The sequence below is a fragment of the Solea senegalensis genome, linkage group LG19, assembly GCF_019176455.1.
Source record: "Solea senegalensis isolate Sse05_10M linkage group LG19, IFAPA_SoseM_1, whole genome shotgun sequence".
Classification (NCBI taxonomy): Eukaryota; Metazoa; Chordata; class Actinopteri; order Pleuronectiformes; family Soleidae; genus Solea; species Solea senegalensis.
In genome coordinates this window covers 18,371,203-18,392,433 of record NC_058038.1, presented here as the reverse complement: position 1 = coordinate 18,392,433, position 21,231 = coordinate 18,371,203, and the positions used below count along the sequence as shown (strand labels likewise).

Here is a 21,231-nt window from a genome sequence, read left to right as displayed (position 1 = left end):
ATGGGAATGGACCAATTTCACTCAAAACGTAGCAGCAGATAATGCATATATTATATTCATAGGTATATGTGTATATATGTATATATATATATATATGTATACATATTCATATATATATATATATATATATTCATATATAGCCTCTTCCTTCCTTCCACTTCTTATATGAAGATCCAGACGACACACACATACATACATATATATATATATATATATATATATATATATATATCTATAGATAATCACAAATCACTTAATAATGCCTCCTAAACAGCCACTTGGACAATAAAACAATATAAAAAAAACCCTGTATATGGTGGAGCATTTAAATGAGCATCCATTTTCCTCGGTGGACGCTGCTTCCAGTCAAAAGCAATAAATGTGTTTCCTGGCACTCTGTGTCGTCAACAATCGTCAAAGCCCCGACAAACGGAGAGAGAAAGACAAAATAAATTATTCATACAGAACAAACACAGGTAATTGGGCTTGTGACTGTTTAGTGCGTTTCCGCTGTTCCACAGCAAATCTAAATGCAGAAATTCAAAGACGGGGCACAGAGGACACCGCGTTCCAAGGTCAGTCACTCTCAAAGCATTCATCATCCCTGTTGGCTTTCTGGGGAAAGAGTGAAATTGCAATGAGCTGCCACTGGACTGGAAATATGACGTTTAAAGAGAAAAGCATCTCTCTCATACACTACTTACTCCCTTTGTGCACCCTCCTCCTCCTCCTCCTCCTCCTCCTCCTCCTCACCACTCACAGCAGCAGAGGAAAGAGCACGATGACCCCTCAGGCCCACGGAACTTGCCAGAGCTGGGAGTGTCGGTGCACTCAGCGATGAACGCGTGCAGGTTATTGATGCGCACCTGCTCCTGTGTTTGTGCCTGCAGGGGCCGGCCAACAAACAAACAAACAAACAAACAAACAAAAAGATGAACATTTTCTTCAGGATAACGTCATCACTGTCTGTGCAGTTCCTGAACTATAAAACTCATGTTTCTATCAGTGAAATTAAAGCTTATAGCCTTAAAGGGCGGGAGTTTACCCACGACTACTGCTGCTGCTTTAATAATTGAGATATGAACCAGATTAGTTTACTGAAACGAAACCGACATCCGCGGAGCCCGAGCTGCTCGGATTACAAAACAAAACAAAACAATGAAACCAAAGCGCACACTGTACCATGATGGTGTCGTAGGCTCCGGTGATGAGTGCGATGAAGAGGGACAGCACCATGTAGATGAAGAGCGAGATGAAGGTGTAGAGGTAGACCTGGCTGAAGATCCACACCAGCGTTCCACTTCGCTCCATCTCCTCGAACGTTATGAACATGTCGTCGCCGTTGATCAGAGAAAACAGACACTCGGACACCATGGACAGGGAGCGGAACTGCAACACGTTAGGAAGGTCAATTTACACAGAGCTGGCTTTGTTATTATTATTTAGATGTGATTCATTGAAATAAAGGACAGTTTTCCCCGTCTTATTATTGATACATACACCTAGAGCTGAGACAATTAATAAATTGACTATTTTGATAATCGAATAATCGCGTCAAAGCTTCTTTCGTGATTAAAACAAGATTTCCGATAGTTTAAGCTTCTTAAATGTGAGTTTTTTCTTCATTTCTTTGCTCTGGATAACAAAGAAATCATTAAAAGTGAATCAGTTTGGTTTGTGGACAAAACAAGACATTTGAGAACATCATCATTTCCAGGTTTGACGAACGCCGATCAACATTTTTTAAGGTTTTCTGACATTTTAAGGACCAAACGATTAATGGATTATGAAAATAAATATGCATAAATTGCAGCTCTGCATACACCTCAAAGATGAAGATATTTTAAGATAATTCTGACGTGTATGTTGCGGTCTCATCTGAATGACTCATGCTGCATCATTTGTGGTCAGGGACACTGCAGAGTGTGTGTGTGTGTGTGTGTGTATTCAGTACCTTGGCATGATAGGGCCCCAGGACAATCCATCCACAGAAGCAATAGCCCAGATAAATGGCAGCTGCACAGCAGCAGAAGCGGATAACGTTAGGAAAAGCAGCTCTCAGAGTCACAATCAGGATCTGTGGTTACAACAGAGAGAGAGAGGGAGGGAGGGAGGGAGGCGAAACCCCAAATCTATTTACACTTCAAAGAAAGCCGCAAGGCAGACAAAGTGGCAGTGCCTGTGTGTGTGTGTGTCTTTCACATACATTGTATTTCTGAAAGAAGCTGAGGTAGCGGATGACTCCCACCCACACCAGCAGAGTGGAGGTTCCCAGCAGGATGGCGCATACATCATACGATGACAAATTCTGCATCACAACGGAGACATTTTTAATTACAAAGAAATGAGCTGCTGGAAAAACACACAGCTCTCAGTTCAGTTCACTTTGACGGACGGCAATCTGTTTCTCACAACACCTGCCACGTTACCTTGGATTCAATCCCAATCTTGATGAAGCTTCCCACGATCGTGAACACGTCGCTGACGATGAGCAGGATGTACCAGCCGTTAATAAACTCCATCCTGTCTCCCCAGGCGACGCTGCGGCCGAGTCTGTCGTTGAAAAACTGCACATACTCCTGCGGATGGAGATGATCGGGGCTATTAATGAACAGGACAATAAAGTCTTACACTCAGGATCCTGTGATGGGAAGACGGTGATTCAATTGCGCCCGTGCTATGCTGTGGCGGTGATGGCATTAATCTGTCACAGTGATCATTTGGGTTATTTTAATCCCATCTGGATGAAAGATGGACAGTTGGTTTGGGGGAGTGTCAGGAGTTTGTCTTCAAATATATCAAAAGTCAAGGTCCTATTTGTCATTCATCGTCTGCATGTTATCCTCCACATGAGGTTCACAGGGCTGCTGGTGCCAATCCCAGCGGACGTTGGGCGTCACACCCTGGACAGGTTGCTAGTCCAGGGCCACACAGAGACAACCATTCACCCGCCATTCACTCTCACACCTATGGTCAATTAAGAGTGTCCAATTAACCTCTTTGGACAGTGGGAGGAAACCGGAGAACTTGGAGAAAACTCAAGGAGAACATGCAGACTCATGCAGACCAGGGCCACACACAGTTGGTGTTGGGTTTGCAAATTCTGCCCGTGTGTGTGGGCAATACACCCCCCCCCCCCCCCCACTTGCAGATTTGGGGAAAATTGGACACTCTAAATTATTTAAATTAGGTGTGAGAGTGGATGTTTGTGTTTGTGGGCCTGTCATGGACTGGTGACCTGTAGAGTCCTGACCTGTCAGCAGAGATCAGCAACAGCCAGATAAAGTGGTAGACGATGAATGAATGAATGAATGAGACCAATAGGAAAAAACATGGCCTCCAGCAACCAAAATGCTGTCGGAAAAACTTCACCATGACTCTTTGAAAATTGCTCCATGGTTTTCATCCTGCTGCATGGGAACAAAGGGATGCTACATCCACGCTACACGTAATCTTGAATATTCCACAAGTGCTACGTTGTGAAATCGCAACAGTTGTCGTGGAGTTTTTCTGACCATTAGTGGAGCTGTGGAACAATGTTTCGCGGCCATTATCGTCGTTCCCACAGGGACATTGTAACACAATGGGCTCCACATGCATCTGCGGGCGGCGGTAATATGCCAAGAATTAAGTGAATCACATGCCTTCAAAGTGAAAAATAAAAGGGTCTTGCCTTTGCAAATGTTTTACAAGGAAGGGGACGCTTTTTAAACCCGTTTGAACTCAAGGATACACACAAATGCTAAACATTAACAGACACTCTGCTCAGGGGAAAACTCCACAGGGCACCAGTGTGTAAGAGGGAGTGACATGAAATGGTAAAGACAGCACACTGCAACAAACAGAGGATTCCTTTGTTTAGCTCTCAAGTGTGTGAGGGATTTACAGTGACCTTCACATGTTTGCATAGTCAGCTTAAAATTTCAAAATATGAAACGCACGCTCTGGCTGGTTTGTCCCAGAGACATGGCAGCACAAGACGGCGCCTCTTATTTGACGGCCAACGAAAACCCAAACAATCTTTACTTCAGAGCAACGATTGAATATAGCGCACATAGGTGTGTTTGTACGAGTGTGTGTCTACTAAATAAACAGGTTTTCACGTTGCGTAAAAGCTCAAGGCTGCCGTCTTACGTATTGCAGGACGATGCCTCTGAGGACGGAGCGTCCGCACAGCAGCAGAGACAGCAGACAGACGACGGCCACCAGCACATCAAAGAACTCCCGGGCATAATTCTCAGCTGCCAGAGCGGGAGGGAAACGAGGGAGGGAATCCAATTACGATTATTAGAATTCAATTATTATTATTAGAGTTGACGTGGAGAGACAGAAGAATGAGCATTTGCATAAATCATACGTGTGTGTGTGTCAGCTACTCACCGTGTCCGGACACGTTGGGGTCTTTACACTCGGTGATGGAGGCCTGGTTCTGTAGACTGATCTTAACTTTGCCGCTGTGAGCCCGGTTATCCATGACGATCTGACATTACACGGACAAACGCGGTAAATGTAAAACCTCAGGGTATAGATATAGTATAACTCTATTAGTATATTTGAAGTATGTTTGCTTGGTTAAAGGTAGGACTTGATTGCATTTGTGTGGCTAAATTATATGAATCTGTTTTATCTTTTCTGGTAAGTGAAGAAAAAACTAGAGAGAACGAGGTTACCGTAATGGCAAAGGTGTAGCAGTCAGGGATTTCATTGTTTATTATGGTCTGAATGTTAATGGCCTTCAGTTGGAAGTCAATAGTTATATTGATCAGCCTGGAAACAAAACACAGATTTTAATGTGATACATTAACACAGCGATGGTATCTAATGTTTTTAAAAAAAAGAATAATAATATCTCACTTGTAAAACTGGAGAGTGAAATTCTTGTAGTCACCGTTTCCGGATGTCAGTGGATTCACTCCGATGCAATCTAGAAAATATCATCAGAAAATAGCATTAGAGGAACTAAGAATGCTCCCAGGGGGAAGTAATATTATTATTAAACACATATCAATCATCTTTTTCCACATCACATGACGCCTTAACCACACTTCTACACTTCCTCAAAAGCACATAAATCATCTATTTATAGAGTTTAACATTGTAGGTGCATTTAAATCACCACCTCTCTCTGTGTGTGCCTAAAGGTGGAAATCCAGCTTTTTATGCACCGTCTTCTGTGATGGCAACTATTTCAAGCCTCTAAAAGTAGAGCAAGGTCGCAGGGCACCTCCTGACCAATGTGGCGCAGGGACACAGTGACTCACAGTCCCCTCCGTAAAGGGCAAAGTAAATATGGACACTGCATGAAAACAGGGCTGACGCGACTCGCTAGTGATGCAGAATAACACGTGAAAGGTCATCTTACAGGTGACCACGTGGGGGTCGATGTCAAAGGTGTCATTGACGGGGTCGATGGTGGCTCTCTGGAAGTATCTCTGGCAGAGGGAGAGCGCGCTCCTGTTGAAACCCACGTCCAACACGTAGGCGTACTGTCCCAGCGTGATCTCAGGCAGAGCCATGTACTGGACGGAAAGAGAGGAAGGAACCTTTTGAGCACCCGCAGTAGGTTTTAAAGCTGCAGTGTGTAACTTTCAAATAGAAACAAGCTAAACCGTGGTGAAATAAGCCGACACAATGCTGATGAAGCCTAGCAGCTCCACGCGACTCTGTGTTTCTTAGAATAACAACGTTTTCTACCTGAAATAACATATATTTAAGCTGTTTTAATCACAATTATCCTCGTCAATTCTTGCTAAATTTTCAATTTAATTCTCCGTCTTTGTGCATCATAAGTATGTTTTTATTGTAAATCATTTTAAATCAAAACAAGCACTTTTACTTTGCAATTCTGTCTAATATCATAATGAATATTTTATGACACCCCTGGTTTAACTGATCGACGTAGAAGCTGAACAGTTTCTGTTCGTGTTGAATTTTTAACCCTAAATTCCATTTATATACAGAAAGCTTTCAAACATGGAACCAAAACTACATGCATGGCGACAAACAGCTAGAGATAAAAGGCAATATGATTTAGAGCCGCAACTAACGATTATTTTCAAAAGCGTTTCATCTGTCTATTATTTTCTTGATTATTTGAGTTTGTTTGGTCCATAAAATGTCAAAAAAAATCAAGAAAATGTCGATCGATGTTTACCACACCTGGAGCTTGTTTTAATTGTTAATACATTTCTAAAACCAAATAATCGATTATCAAAATAGTTAAGGATTAACGTAGTCATTGATTAATAATCAATTCATCCACATACGCGTTGCAGCCCTGATATGATCGGTGTCTACCTGCTCTATGGCGAAGTGTAGGTGGTCGTAGAGCTCCCTCTGCGTGTGGACTGCCTGAGGAGCGCTGTCCTGGTAACCCTTCAGGAACAGGTGTTTGAACGCCGCCGTGTTCTCCTCCTTAAACGTCACCACCATCTGGTTGCTGAGTCCAAACAGCACCAGCTGAGCAGAGTCAGAGGCAAAACACACGGACGTCAACAGCCATGCAAACACAGAAATAAGTCTATACTACAGCTGACTCATATTTACTTTTCTTCAGATATTGTCAGATATTGTCCAAGTATCGCGTATGGCATCATGATTCCCGCCCCTAACTGTGAGATTCATCATATTCTGTGCGTTTGAACCCACCTGCACGGTCACAATGATGATTTTGAGCAGCTGCAGGCCCAGTTTGAAAGGCTTCCGCCCTTTGGCGTGATACTTGTCACAGGGGCTCATGAAGAAGTACTTGAGTTTCCTCCTCAGAGCCTCCTCCTCCTCCTCTTCCTCCTGCTGCTGGTGGAGCCCAGCGCCCACAAGTACGCTGGGACGAGGACTCGCACTCCCAAGAAGGTCCTGGGACCCATAATTGGTCATGGAGGAGAGCAGCTGATCCTTTTCTGGGAAACACAAGGAAATGTGTTGATTTAGAATTACACAAAACAGCATTTTGTTCCCACAAACCGACACGGCATCAGCGTGTATTTGAATAACGGGCAGGAGGAGGAGCCAGATGTCGTCTGAGGAGATGCATTACGGACGTGAACAGTACTGATCATCAGTGGTGTGTGTTATGGAGAACTGAGAAGATGCCTGACATCTGAACAGTAAAGCATCATCGCACACACCTGGCACCTTGGTATCTAGTGAGGGAACCTTGAAAAGGCACCTAGTTTGTGTCTTATCATAAGTTATAGCTGTTTATATTGAACACCAGGTCTGGTTTAAAAGTACATGTGAGTGACACAGCAGTGTATACATAAATAGAGATATAACAGGACATCCTTTACAGCACAGCATCACTCTCTAATCACTGAGACGGACATTTTCCTACACTTTCCATGTAGGGACAGTAGGGGACTTCATAATAGCGACTCTTTTTTGACAGGAAGGACACCCATAGAGAACATCGGTGTAAGGGCATCTTATAGGACACTGCAGACCCTTTTCTCCACATGATAGACACTCTTTTAGAAACAATACACTTTTAATTTATATTTTTTCTTTAGAGGACACATGAGGAAGAACGTCCTCATGTTTTTACCACTCAAGACACCACTGTACGCACTCAGGACGGAGGTTAATACGAGATTTGAACGGCGTCTTTGTTCAATTGTAAGGCGCAGAATAAGCATCATTAACGGTTGTAAAAGTGTCGGAGTGCACCTTTAAGCTCCGGTTCTGCGGCGGTCATTGTTTCAATGAACGGAGCTTGTTCAGATGTTTGTGCCATTAAACCACCACACGAACGAGATGTTACGATCACGTGGAAACTGCAGTAACACACACACACACACACACACACGCGCGCGCGCGCATTGATACAGTAGGTGACAAACCTGTGGCGCTGTCATGGATGCAGGTGTAACTTGAAGACGCCATGTTGTTGTTGTTGTTGGTGATGATGATAAAGATGAAGATCACAGAGGAGTGACAGAGAGGCTCACGGTCCGAGCAGTGTGTGATTGTGTGATTGAAATCATCTCAGCTACAAAAAAAAGAAAAAGAAAAGAAGAGAAGAAGCTCGCTGTCGCCATGTATGGACGACACCTTAGTAAACAACAACACATCGCCGCTTCCTGGTCACGTGACGACGCTACCACGTGACCGCTGACGAGCGCGCGCTGCTGCCGCTGCTGGGTAACCGAACACAACAAACAGGGTGTGGAGCTTGTCTGGGTTTATAAATCACGAAATAGTTTTAATAATAGTAACAACAATAGTGACAAACGTTTTATAGCCATAAAGTCAAACTCAACTTTAAAGTTAACTTTGTATAGCCCCTGTGACAGAAAAGTTAATAAAATGTATATAATGTTTTAGTTTTTTACAGAAGAGTATTATATGTAAAAAGCATGCATTCTGAGATTAAAGTCAGAATTCTATTTTTTTATTTCTATTTGTTTCTGTATTCTTTTTTCATAATCATATATTGTATTTTCTATATGAATAATATTTTAAATGCATTGACGTCTTTTGGTCATGTGACCTCAGTGTCATCTCTTCCTCTTATATTGATCTATGTTCATGTGAAACACATAGAGTTGTGACATGAGACGCTTCAATGCCGTGATTCACACAAGATGATATTGTTTCAGTGTCAATCCACCACCTGAAAGTTAAAAACTGGGGGACGACAGGAAATATAATTACCAAATAATGGAATTGTTTCTATTAATTCTTAAATTATTATATGCTACTGTTTTCTTCAGTTGGCATCAAAAGACAATTCCAAAACATAAATAAATATTTTTTCCAACAGTTTTATTCAAGATCAACAGTGGTACTGATAATACAAGTACAAGAACACATTATGAGCAGGGCTGTATCCTGATATATTGAGGTCCAAAGCCCCTAAAACGCACCCATAACCTCTGAAACTGTTCTGACTCCCAGTGTAACCATGTGTCCTTAAACAATGAGGGATGATAGAGTAGATAAACATTAGAGGGTCTTTAAGTAGCTTTTCTTACCATGGGACAGAGCTCCATACAGTTTGGACGATTACAATGAACATATTTTTCTATTCCTTGTATTTTTACATCATTCATTAGGATTTGTTTAATGGACTATTCAATTACAGTCTTGTTAAATTGAAAACAAACCTTAGTCTGGATATTTAACTGTAAAATACAGTATTTTTTGTTTGTTTGTTTTTACAAATCATTGGTGACCATTGAGAAAAAAATCAATGACTGTTCCACATTCAATCCAGTTTGAGTCAATTGCTGCAACTCACAAGTGCTACGACTATCTAATCTGTTTTTTTATGCTGCTAATTGATTCTCAAAGTCAAATAACAGTGCAACTGAGCTGTTTTCCTGGTCACATAAAAGGAGTGTGTAAGATCGAGATGACATCATTGACAGGAAATTCTATGCTGCATGCTCTCATGTGCACCAGAAAGTGTCATGTCAGGTTCTTCCTGCCTGCAGAGTCTGATAAATCATGACAATTCTGTGTCAGTTGCACCATTGCAGTAGGAATTCTGGAGCTGACGGGTAAATGTGTTTCATGAGGGAGAGAGCGAGGATCAACGTACATTACACACAGCTCCACAACGATGCATCACTGCAAGTAATGAATTACCATGACATTTAAAAGTAATTTTTGGAAAACACACCCGTTAATGTACAACATGTTTGAAAAAACCCATACATCCTGCAATTTTGAACAAACCAGCTGCATCTTTTTCTGTGGCTCAGCACATCCATTCTTGCATTAGTTTCCACAAAGACATTCAGTCACAGTTACTTCATATATTAACACAAGCCTGGAACTGGATGATTTATCCTCATCCTGTATGGATTTTTTAAAAAAAGGGGCAGTCTCTAAAGTCTTTTTATTTATCTGCCATCCAAAGCCTTGTCCCTGGCGATGACCGACTCGTTAAACTTAATCATGAGTGTGGTGCCTTTGTGCCAGTGGGCAGTGACCTTGGCAGGGAAGCCGCTGTGTGTGAGGATGGCTTCCACGATGCCAGCAGTAAAAGCAGCGCAGTTCAGGCTGCTGTTCTCTTTCGGCACAGATATGTAGGCGTTGATTAGTGGCTCCTTCTCTATGATGTAGTAAGTCTTGTCGTCATCATTGGCCTGCTCCAGCTTGTCAGCCTCCTTCCCAAACAAAGACTTCCACACGTTGACCTGACGTAAAGAAAGCAAAGGCAAATAAAAGCACAAGCACAAAGTGAATGTGCTCTAAAAACACTGTATCAGTTATCTTTAACAGGGGTTTACCTTGATGAAGAGCAGCATGTTCAGGACTTTGGTCTCCCTCTTTCCATTCTTCTCCCTCAGCACCAGCACGTCCAGCATGCTGGCTCCTACACTCTGGCCCATGTCCGCCAGGCGCGTCTGCAGCTCGGACACAGAGTAGACGCGGCTCTGACAGTACTGGACCATCTCTGAGAAAAGGAGGGCAAAGGCGCTCACACTGACCTCAGTCTTAGGTCGTGTCAGGGGCCGCTCTAAGATGCTGGATTTCCCCCGAGTGAACCGTGTGTCCATTTTCTGTTGAGAAATGACGACAGTCGAGTTTAGTGTCTACTCTCATACTTTTGATACAGACACAGAGTAAGTAGATGTAATAGACAAGTAATAAATGCATACACGAGTAATAGTTCTAGTTTTAAAGTTTTAAACAAATCACACATCCTTCTGTACAAATTGTGCAAAAGTATTATTGTAAACAGCAGTAATGGTAGTTACCTCATCAACTGTTTGACCATATATGTGATAGAGTAAGAATTATTATAAGGAATTGTAAAACAGACCAATATATATAGATTAACTTTAAACTTTATAACATCAGATCTTAGTAGGTCGTGATGGAGACTTTCTCTAAAAGGAACTACTTCACTTGGTCAATAATTCCTTAATTAAATCATAAAATAATAAACACATTGCCTCTTCACTAAGTTATTATCAATAATAGAGTTAGTACTTGTGCTTTTTCCAGTAGGAAGCACTGCACTGCTACTACTAGTGAAATAGTTGTGAGGCATGTAAGAGTAATATATTCAATTCAATTCAATTCAATTTTATTTGTATAGCGCCAAATCATAACATACATTATCTCAAGGCACTGTACATAGACAACATCAAAGAGAGCAGAGACCCCCAACAGTTCACACAATGAGCAAGCACTAGGCATCAGTGGAGAGAAAAAACTCCCTCTTAACAGGAAGAAATCTCTGACAGAACCAGGCTCAGAGATGTGCGGTCATCTGCCTCGACCGGTTGGGGTGAAAGGAAAAATGGGGGATAGTGGAGAGGTGGGGGACAGAAAATGGGGGGAGAGAAAGGACAAGAGGGAGATGAGGGAGAGACAGAAGAGAGAGAGGGAGACCAGCAGCAGATACACAACAACTGTATCAGGTTACAAGTTTATACAGTTACTGATATCGACTTTTTTTTAATATAGATGACAAAGACATGCAGATTTGGGGATTAGGCAATTTGGACACTCTAAATTGGCCATAGGTGTGAGATGTGACCCTGTGATGGACTGGCGACCTGTCCAGGGTGTACCTCGCCTTCTGCCCTATGTCAGCTGGGATTGGCAACAGCGCCCCCTGTGAACCTCATGTGGAGGATTAAGCGGTAGAGGATGGATAGATGGACAAAAACATCCAGCTTCAGCAGCAAGTTGAAATATCAAAGGACACAAACTAAGGCTTGTTTTATACCATGAATTATTAGAGTTGTTAGCAATGAAAATGACAATCAATCGTTGACTTCAGAGTGAGGTGTCTCGTGACAAAAGAGGAAAAACAATGTGTCGTCTTCAATTTGGCACTAACAGCGTTACTGATCACATTAACTATGGCGCAGTGTGACAGTGAAGCAGCCTTCACCCTGAATAATTCATTTATTTACACTTGTTATTTTCCTACTGTCACCTGTCAAAATGGCTGCTGTGCAAATGGCCCACTGACAGCTTCTCTCTACACTAAAAACCACGCAGTTGTTGTGTAATTGTGTACAAATACAACGTGCACATGCAGGAATCTTTGGCAAACACCACGGCTTGGCTCAAACTGCGCTGTCAGACTTTAAAAGCGAACACACAACCACTGACTGCTGGCTTTACTATGTTAGCTACCTAACCTAGCCACACATGCTAACTAATGCCATAACGCGAGCTCTTCCAGGAGCGCAGACGCGATTTACAATCTCAAATTACAAACTACAGACAACGACTCGTTATCACTAAATCCTCATCTCATAAATATAAGAGATTAAAAGTATAAACCAACCTTGGTTGACAGTAATTCAGCGAACGTCCTGTTTCCTTGTTTTTCTTCTTCTTTCTTCCATAAGGGTCAATGACTAGAAACCAGAGTTTTAACTGTTTACCGCCACCTGCTGTATGTGAGCGGTAATTACAATATGAACCACAAACAAAGTACATTATACTGCTTTACACAGCTTTCCTGTTTGTTAAAATGCATATAATGACCCACATTAATCTGATGTGCTTTTGTCAACTCTTCTAATGGCTATTTATTTGTTATTTAAAACCTTACTGGGTATTTTTTACATTTCATTTTATCTAAAAATCATAATAGGTTAACTTAGAATGAGATGTTTTTGCACACACATCAATTAGTCATAATAGAATAGAATTTGACCTCTGCATTTAACTCATCCTTTTTACACCCAGCCCGTTGAGCTGTCCCAGAATTTGAACAGCCGATCCTTCAGTTACAAGCCCACTTCCTTTCCTTGTGGTCACAGGTCAACCAACACCATATGAAACAAACAGATTTGTGCATTTCTCACAAAAGTCCTCACACTGATCTGCATGTTCCTGTTTCATCTTGTGGTGGAGAACACTGAGAATCTCTCCATCGTTGCTTCATACACTGGGAACTTTGTTGTTAAAGTTGTTAGATTTATACAATATAAATATAATCACTGACTATCAAATGTGTGGGCTGAGCAGTAGAGGAACATTAAAAAATAATCAATTAAAATTAACTGATTTAAATACAAATGTTTATTTAATCCTGAGTGTTCATATAGTGTGGAAAGTAGAATCAAAATATCTTGACCTGTACAGATATGACATTTTCTGCAGTCAAAAACTTACCATCCATCCATCTTCTACCACTGCTACCATCTTCTTGTTCTAATAATAATTTCTGAATTGTTGGCTGTTGCCTTTATTTTGCCCTCTCCATCCATATCTGTGGGAGAAAAGTTGCAGAAAATTTTAAATGTGTCAAAAATGTAAAACAAATGATGAGCAAACATTGAGAAGTGATGATCTAATAATACAGAAAACTGGAAAACTATATCATTTTACATTTATTTATTATAGTCTCTTTTTCCAACCTTTATCCAGTCCAAAAGGGTATGTACAAATTTATTTTAGTTTCTCTCTTGTTTCCTTCTCATAAATGTCTTTATGTGTTCAGATTACACTCATAAAAGTTTTGTAACGCCGACTTTGTCTCATTGCATTTTACTGCTTCTGCAAAGTGTTTTCCAACTCACCGAAAATACTCCGTCCACTTCCTGTTCATGTGTTACAGATCTTCAAACAGTGTCCCACAAATTTAAACTTACACATCAGTATATGTTCCTGTCAATGCAACCCCAGCACGCACGCACACACACACACGTGATTCATGGTTCTGGGACTTCCTCACTTTTGCAGCCTCTGGTTTTGTGTTTTCAGGACACGGACAGGAGAACACGTATTGCCTCAGAGAGGAGTGCCCGGGGATTAGTACAATAATGCTGAGTTTGCTGGTGGTTGGTATACATTCCCATTACCAGCGACTGAGATTTCTTGCAGAATGTGTGAATTTCTTGAAAATGTCCAGGTCGGTCACTGTGACGCTGTGTGAGCTACATGCACACAGGAAGACGTTGAGCTGTAAAAGTCTGCAGGTGCCACTTTCCCACACTATTGTTGGCCACGCCAATGGATTAAAGGCGGATGCAGAATGAATCTGCAGTATGTATACAGCTGTTACATAACCACCCACCCACTGTAACCTTGCATGTGTATAAATGACAGAGAGGCAACAAGGTAACAGACATTTGGAGCTGAACGTGACAGAGACTCAGGATGGATAAAGGCTGCCTCAAACTCTCCCTGGTCCTTCTTATAATCTGGGCCTGTGCCTACCACACAGAAGGTAAGAAAGGTTGTTTTATTTATTATTTTATTGCGTCTAAAATACACTATATGAACATGAAACTGGATTTATTTTTTTATGATCATATATTTACAGGTGCGATTTGTGAATGTGTTCTCCGCATCACACACGTTAGATATTTCTTTTTCTCTTTTGAGCACAAACAGTTTCTAATAAAAAAAAAACCTTTATGCATCTAAAACCATAGCGCACATCTATTAAAGCAAAAAACGAGATGTTTTCGACGTGAATTCTACAGAGCAAACAAAGTTCATTCAGTGCTTCTGCTCCTGCACTGCCAGTGTATACACACAGACGCTCAGTCAAGTGAAAGGTCAGATAATACTGTTTGACAGAGGTTGGTTTCACATGGAGGACACATCATACAACTACGATCATATGGAGTCTGTTCATAGAGACCATACAGAGGCAGGGCAACAACATAAACCACAAGAAAAATCACCAAAAGTTAAATAATTCAATAGCAACACCCAGTCGGGTGACACAAGAATCTGGGTCCATCAGCAGCAGGCTCGGTTTCCCTTTCATGTTGTACAGTCAGAACTGTACAACAATCTAAATTAAAAAACAAATGTGCTTATTCTGGTTGTCAGCGATGAAGGGTTGTCATTTCTACCATCTCACAGTCAAAGCCTTACTCTACACTATGTAGGAACATGCAGAGACTTTCAAGTGTGGGAACTTTCTGTGTTCTGTCATAGATTTTCAGTTCTTTATTTGACACCAGACACAAGACACACTGACAATCAGTGTTTCAGTTTGTTTGATAAAAGCCCTCACTGGTGTCCCATTTTACAAAATGAAGGGGAATTAGTTTTAACAGAATCAACTGCTCAATCTACTTCCATTATTTATGATGACAGGTCTATTCTATTCAATTCTCGAAAACAGAAGAAAATAAGTACTCCAAAAAGTTTGAATTTGTCCAGCCTAACCCGTTTTTTTTCATTTTGCCTTTAAACTTAAATGTCCAACAATAACTATGAAGCGTTCCACTTCAGTCACCGTGTTCAGATTCACGTCCTGTTCCACATCCATTCAGTTTGTTGTTTCTGAACTGAATCTGTGTGAATCTATTTGGTGAAGTACGTGTTTTCAGTTCATTATAGAGATAGAATTTAACTCCTGTGATATCTGGTGTTAGTTTGCACTAAAACGTTTTGGAAACCTTAAAAAGTATATATCTATATCTATATCTATATATAGATATATATATATACTTTGTACTATTCTCCAAATGTACCATCTATTCTGCAGGTGACTGCAGTGTGAAATTATTTGTGACAAACTTGAGATGGGGAGATTGTCTTCTGAATGACAGAAACATTGATGTGTGTGTGTTTCTGTCCCTCCAGCTTCACTTTCCCTGCACATGGACGACTTCATCAGGGCAGTGAAGCAGGTAGAAGACGAGAACCCTGGAGCAAAGCCAGTGGCTGTGTTGAGGAGGCTGCGATGGGTCGCTGGTTTACAGGACCCGTTCATTCAGCACTTCCTGGGTAATGTGGATTCCGGTGGTTCTGAAATGGACGCCGGGCTTTTGAGTTACATCAGAAAGGCTGTGCAACACAAGGTGACGGCTGACGGCAGAGAGGAAGGTGTGGTTCTGACCTCTGATGGCACCACTGTTGCCCTCAGGCCTCTCCTCCTGGGCCTCGAGGCTGGGTTCATCTCCAGGTTCAGTGAGCGAGTTCGAGGCCTGCACCAGCTCACACTGGCCAAGGACCTCGGCCTTGCTCTCACACACAGCTCTAATCTGACCCAGCGTGTGGGACCTGATGGCTGCTGGGACAGTTTAACCGCTCCTCGAGTCTTCACTCTCTCTGACACCCCCACTCTGCTCACCGCTGCTCACGTCAACGGAGGCATGGACGGTGTGGTTCTGGGGATGGGGGTCAAAATCAGAAATCCTCTCAGGCTGAGCGGTCTGCTGACAGAGTACTACTGCCACCAGCTGGACAACCGAGGACTGGACGCTGCCCCGCGTCTCATCAGCCGCCGCCGCAGGGACAACTTCAGAGAGCTGGTCCTCCCCCCGGTGCTCACCAGACATGTGGTGAAATCACAAGAGCTGCAGCAGAGGCTGAAGACGCAGCCACAGATGGAGGCGAAGGAGAAGAAGCAGCTGATGGCTGCGGTGAAGGAGGGCATGAAAGAGTTTGTCCACATGTTCATGGGTGAGCAGGAGAGACTGAGAGACATCTTTAAATAACATTTAGGAAGGTTTGTTGGTAGAATATGAGTATGTATATATATATATATATATATATATATATATATATATATATATATATATATATGGCCCGCTACTTAATAAGTCATAATGAGTTATTTCTGTATGTTGTTTTTCATGAATAGATTAATTTTGCATCATAAATACGTCTATATTGTGAACTATTTATCATTTCATATCAAAACAACCACTTTCATTTTCAAATTATGAGAAATCATCATCATGAACATTGCTATTTCAATGTATTTTTCTTTTTTTCAATTGAGCGGCCCCCTACTGGCCAAACGAGACGGCCCCAGCTCTAGAAAAAGCCTGTTACATATACTTTAATCAAGGGTCTTGCTTTGCGGAGGCCCCCAGAGAAACAACGTTTGGTTACCATATGATTTGTTCCAATCTGCTGTCTCACGTCAGATCTCAGTAAATCTGAACTAACCAGCTGTGGTTGAACATCTGTTTCAGACTGCCCCCCCATCATTCCCCGGTGCATGTGGGATGCGGCACCTTACAGAGGAACACCCACCAACCTGTCTCTGCCTCTCTCCTTCATGTACATCCACCACACTTCCACCCCGGGTGAGCCGTGTCTCACCTTCCAGCAGTGTTCTGCTGACATGCGCTCCATGCAGCGGTTCCACCAGGAGGACCGAGGCTGGGACGACATAGGATACAGGTAAAAGCTGGTTTTTTTTTTTCCCAACATTAGTGTCTGAAATTCTGCATCCAACTTACGTTTGTGCTCCTGAAGCTTTGTGGCAGGCTCTGATGGACACATCTACGAGGGCAGGGGCTGGCACTGGCAAGGAGCTCACACTCTTGGACACAACTCAATAGGTTATGGTGTTTCCTTCATCGGAGACTATACAGCGAGTGTGCCTTCATCGCATTCCATGGCACTGGTGAGGGATCAACTGGCATCGTGTGCTGTCGGCGGTGGGCGACTGAAACCCAGCTTCATCCTGCAGGGCCACAGACAGGTGGTGCACACTTCCTGTCCTGGAGACGCTTTCTTTCACGAGATTAAAAGGTGGCAGCACTTTGGGGTACGTGGACATTCTAGATGTTATTATTATTATTTATTATTGTCACGCTCCGACTCTTGAGACCTGACAAATATGAGAAATACACCCCTTGAAGGAATAACAAAGAGTAATTTATTGAACAGAAATCAAATTATGTAAAGGCCAATGAAATACTAATAATATAGAGTATGAATATCAGTATAATCAGTAGTGTAAGGTGTGCATGAGGGGAAAGGTGTGTGTATGTTGTAAAGTGTACAAAACAATATACATAAGGCCATGCTGCTGATCTCGCCACACTGGCAGCGTGCCTGCAAAGGAAAAAACAACAAATTAAACCAAACCCAACAACTCAGGACAACTCAAACCATACCAACCAGAAGCAGCAGAGGGAAGGGCCGAATGGGCCACAGGGCCTTGATTATATAGGCCTGGGAGCACCGACCCAGGTGTTCCCAGTTGACACCAATGAAACCCCAGGCACAAAACAAACACCAGACACTTGGTGACACCAGGGGTCGCCACAATTATGTACAAAACATAGTTGAACAGAACATTAAATATGACTCACCTAGACAATCGGATGAAAAATGTATTTCATTTTCACAGCAAAAAGTACTAAAAAATTTTAAAATCGGATTGAATTTCTGAAATTCAGAAATATGTCACAGTTCAAAGTTCACTTGGCTCAGTTTTATGAACAAAAAAGAAAAGAAAAACGGTCTAATTTTGTGACTTCTGCACAATTATCACTACTTTATGTCACTATTAAAAATGCAATATAAAATGAATCATAACTTTGACAAAAACAACGCATTTTTTTAAAGCCTGAACATGTGACCTATAAACACACACCCGCAGGATGTCCATATAAGGAGTTGTGTATTATTCCCATTTGTGTACCTCGTCCTTCATCAAGAGTAGAGAAATTCTCAGATGATTTAATTCATTAAAGTGAAAATTATGCTAAATTCCGTAAATAGCAAACAACAGAGAAAATAATCGCCAGATGTTTCCTTTGAAAACATCCCATTAATCATCTCATGACCGCTGTAGATGTTTTGTGACCCTTTGAACAGACCTGACCTCCAGTTTAGGAACCTCTGAACTAAACAAACACAAGTGCTCTTCCTAAATAAATAATGTTTAATTTCATTTCCTTTTTCTTTTAGGAGGTCGAGAATTGATCATCTGCGTGACGAGAGGAAGACACTTGGATGAACAAGACATCACAAAATAAACGTTTGATACACGTCGTTGTCAAGAATCTTTCATTTCCCATTGAACACAATAACCGCTCAATGTTGCCTAAATATTATTGTGTGTACATTAAGTTCCATTTCTATTCCCCTGAATTCTTTAAATGTGAGGTCTTTTTATTTAAATTATTTCCATTTTTATCCTATTCTGTGCTTGTAATACACCATGATTGTGATGAAAATAGTAAATAAATAAAAATATAATATATACAGTATATATATGGGAAAATGTTTATTTAATTAGTTCAATTTCTTTTGAAGGACATATGATAATAAAGCTGCTTTAAATGCTGACTCATCAAGACTGGTTGAAATCAATATCATGACATAATTGGAGTGTTTTCATAATAATAAAGGCACAATAACAACAATTATGACACTGATGTTCACTTTACTGAGCATTAAACATCATTTTCTTCATGTGCATTAATAAGTAAAGTTTAGTTTACTATTTGAACATGTGTCCAAAATGTATAAACAGATAAGAATAATCAGTAATAACAACAACAGGAGGACGACCATGTCAGTGCAGAGTGACTAAACAGAAGCCTGCTCTGTGCTCGTCTCCAGCTCCACGTCTGACCCACAGACCCCGTCTCAGGACGAGAGCGGTCCCAGAGGAAATCCTGCTCCAGACCTCTCAGCAGGTGCACTGACCTGGAGCTTCCACTCTGAGTGTCCCAGAGTGACCCAGCCAAAGTATGAAACATCTGTGCACCAATCTGAAAATTCACATACTTTTCCCACCGGAGCTGAACGAGCACGAGAGGATCTGCCAGGAAGAAAACTGGGATAAACCGGACAAATCCAGGTGTGCAAAGTTTCCACTGACGTCCAAAGAAAATAATCTGAACTGTAACGGCTGCAGACTGGGCCAAGTCCTCACTCAGCTCAATAAAAGGTCTAAGAGGCAACGGCAATTTTATTTAAGTAGCACATTCTTTTACACTGTTCAGGACCAGGGTGATGTGTTCACTGATTCGTCTGATTGAGTTTTTGATAAGCCTGTGAAAATGTCCTTACAGCAGTCTTACAGTCTGCTGCTGAAAGAATGCATCCATTGTCTACAGCACGGATCAGCAAGGAAATGTGGTCGAGGGCCAACTTTTTTTGTAAGCAACTGAATATTTGGGCCAAAACATCATGTCTTCATCAGGGAAAGTGTCTTAAAACGTCTTCAGTCACAAACAAAAACCCACGTTTGCTGCCTTAAACTAACAATAATGTGGACGTTGTCTTTAATCAGCAGCTTGTTACAAAGACAAATGTCGTCTTGTTCATATTTACTGTGCATCATTTAACATTTAAGAATTACTGCTTCTTCTTTTAATCTGAACACATGCACGTTGTTATTTTACCTGGCTGTCTCCATGACAACAGCAGTGTTTTTAGTCTTTAGTTTTCAAACCAAACACTTAGTTTAGGTTAACTGTCAATTGTAGCAACAGAATCTATGTGAATAAGTTCATATTTTTTCAGAATAAAAGCTCTGAACTTAATATGAAATTGATTTCTTTTTGAGAAAATAAGGACAATTTAAGCAATTTAAGATCAGATTTGTTGAATCATCTGCCGGGCCAGATACTGATGCTGGCGGGCCAGTTTTGGCCCACGGACCACCAATTGCTGACTACTGGTCTACAACTTCATCCTCCACATGAGTGTCACAGCTGCTGGTGCCAATTTCAGCTGTAGTAGGTCAAAAGGTGAAGACGTAAACACTGTCCAAAACCAGGTCGCAAACCAACCTTGCTGTGAGGCAACAGTGCCAGCCACGTGCTCCACCGTGTGGGCCAGCTACACAAACACTCTAGTTGGTGAGTTTTTTAATTACCGTTTTTTAATTTGAAGAGATCTTTTGATTTGTATTAACATAACCTAATGTCCTCAAAATATCTTTGACCAAATGGCTGCAGGATTCAGACTGGACACTTCTACTCTACTATTATTAGTATTATTAGTAATAGTAGTAATAAATTGTCATCATGATCAATTACCTCAACTATATATACAGTGCTTAACACATTTGTTAGGCCACCTGTCACATAGAAAACATACATGTTTTAGAAATCTTTCAAAAACCACAAATGTTATTGTTATTTATTTGGCAAATAACAACATGAATTTTATGTTTTTTATATCCAAATATGAGCCAGAAATGAATCAAGCATAATATTCAACCACTAAAAGTAATGTTTCTGATCAGGAATGCAAGTAAATAACTACACTTTGACATCTCAATCAAGAAATTAAATGTGCTTTAATATTTTTCCTGTTGTTTTTTTGTAAAACAGTAAAAAACAACAATAATAATTCTATTTTAGCTGGTTAGAGGTTCTACATAGTGGTGTATTAACTATAGGAGAAACATTTGGGCAGATGTGGTTTTGTGTGGTGGTCTAATAAATGTGTTAATCACTGTACACACACACACCTGTGGCCACTATGACCAGCAGGGGGAAGCAAATGACCATGTAATGATTAATAAAGAGCAATAAGGCGTTTATTGATCAGCATTTATGGAATGTTGTCAGACAAACGAATGAT

General features: G+C 41.2%; 3 protein-coding genes across 3 annotated transcripts; 1 reads left to right on the top strand and 2 right to left on the bottom strand.

The window, feature by feature from the left end:
• Window positions 1–729: 729 nt before the first annotated feature.
• Window positions 730–8,113, bottom strand: LOC122785781 (mucolipin-1-like). Its single transcript, XM_044051721.1, has 13 exons — window positions 7,839–8,113; window positions 6,649–6,899; window positions 6,298–6,459; window positions 5,363–5,519; window positions 4,855–4,924; window positions 4,671–4,767; window positions 4,381–4,480; window positions 4,135–4,241; window positions 2,430–2,579; window positions 2,207–2,308; window positions 1,955–2,077; window positions 1,183–1,389; window positions 730–884 (listed from the first exon to the last, which is right to left on the bottom strand). The coding sequence occupies exons 1-13, from the start codon at window positions 7,879–7,881 to the stop codon at window positions 750–752; spliced, it is 1,704 nt and encodes a 567-aa protein (XP_043907656.1). The 5' UTR covers window positions 7,882–8,113; the 3' UTR covers window positions 730–749.
• Window positions 8,114–8,746: 633 nt separating this feature from the next.
• trappc5 (trafficking protein particle complex subunit 5) lies at window positions 8,747–12,321 on the bottom strand. The gene is made up of 3 exons (XM_044050099.1): window positions 12,257–12,321; window positions 10,236–10,508; window positions 8,747–10,142 (listed from the first exon to the last, which is right to left on the bottom strand). The coding sequence occupies exons 2-3, from the start codon at window positions 10,503–10,505 to the stop codon at window positions 9,846–9,848; spliced, it is 567 nt and encodes a 188-aa protein (XP_043906034.1). The 5' UTR covers window positions 10,506–10,508; window positions 12,257–12,321; the 3' UTR covers window positions 8,747–9,845.
• Window positions 12,322–13,821: 1,500 nt separating this feature from the next.
• Window positions 13,822–18,678, top strand: pglyrp6 (peptidoglycan recognition protein 6). The gene is made up of 5 exons (XM_044050682.1): window positions 13,822–14,149; window positions 15,526–16,347; window positions 16,866–17,076; window positions 17,152–17,446; window positions 18,598–18,678. Exons 1-5 carry the CDS (start codon window positions 14,080–14,082, stop codon window positions 18,610–18,612), a joined length of 1,413 nt encoding a protein of 470 aa, XP_043906617.1. The 5' UTR covers window positions 13,822–14,079; the 3' UTR covers window positions 18,613–18,678.
• The last annotated feature ends 2,553 nt before the right edge of the window (window positions 18,679–21,231 follow it).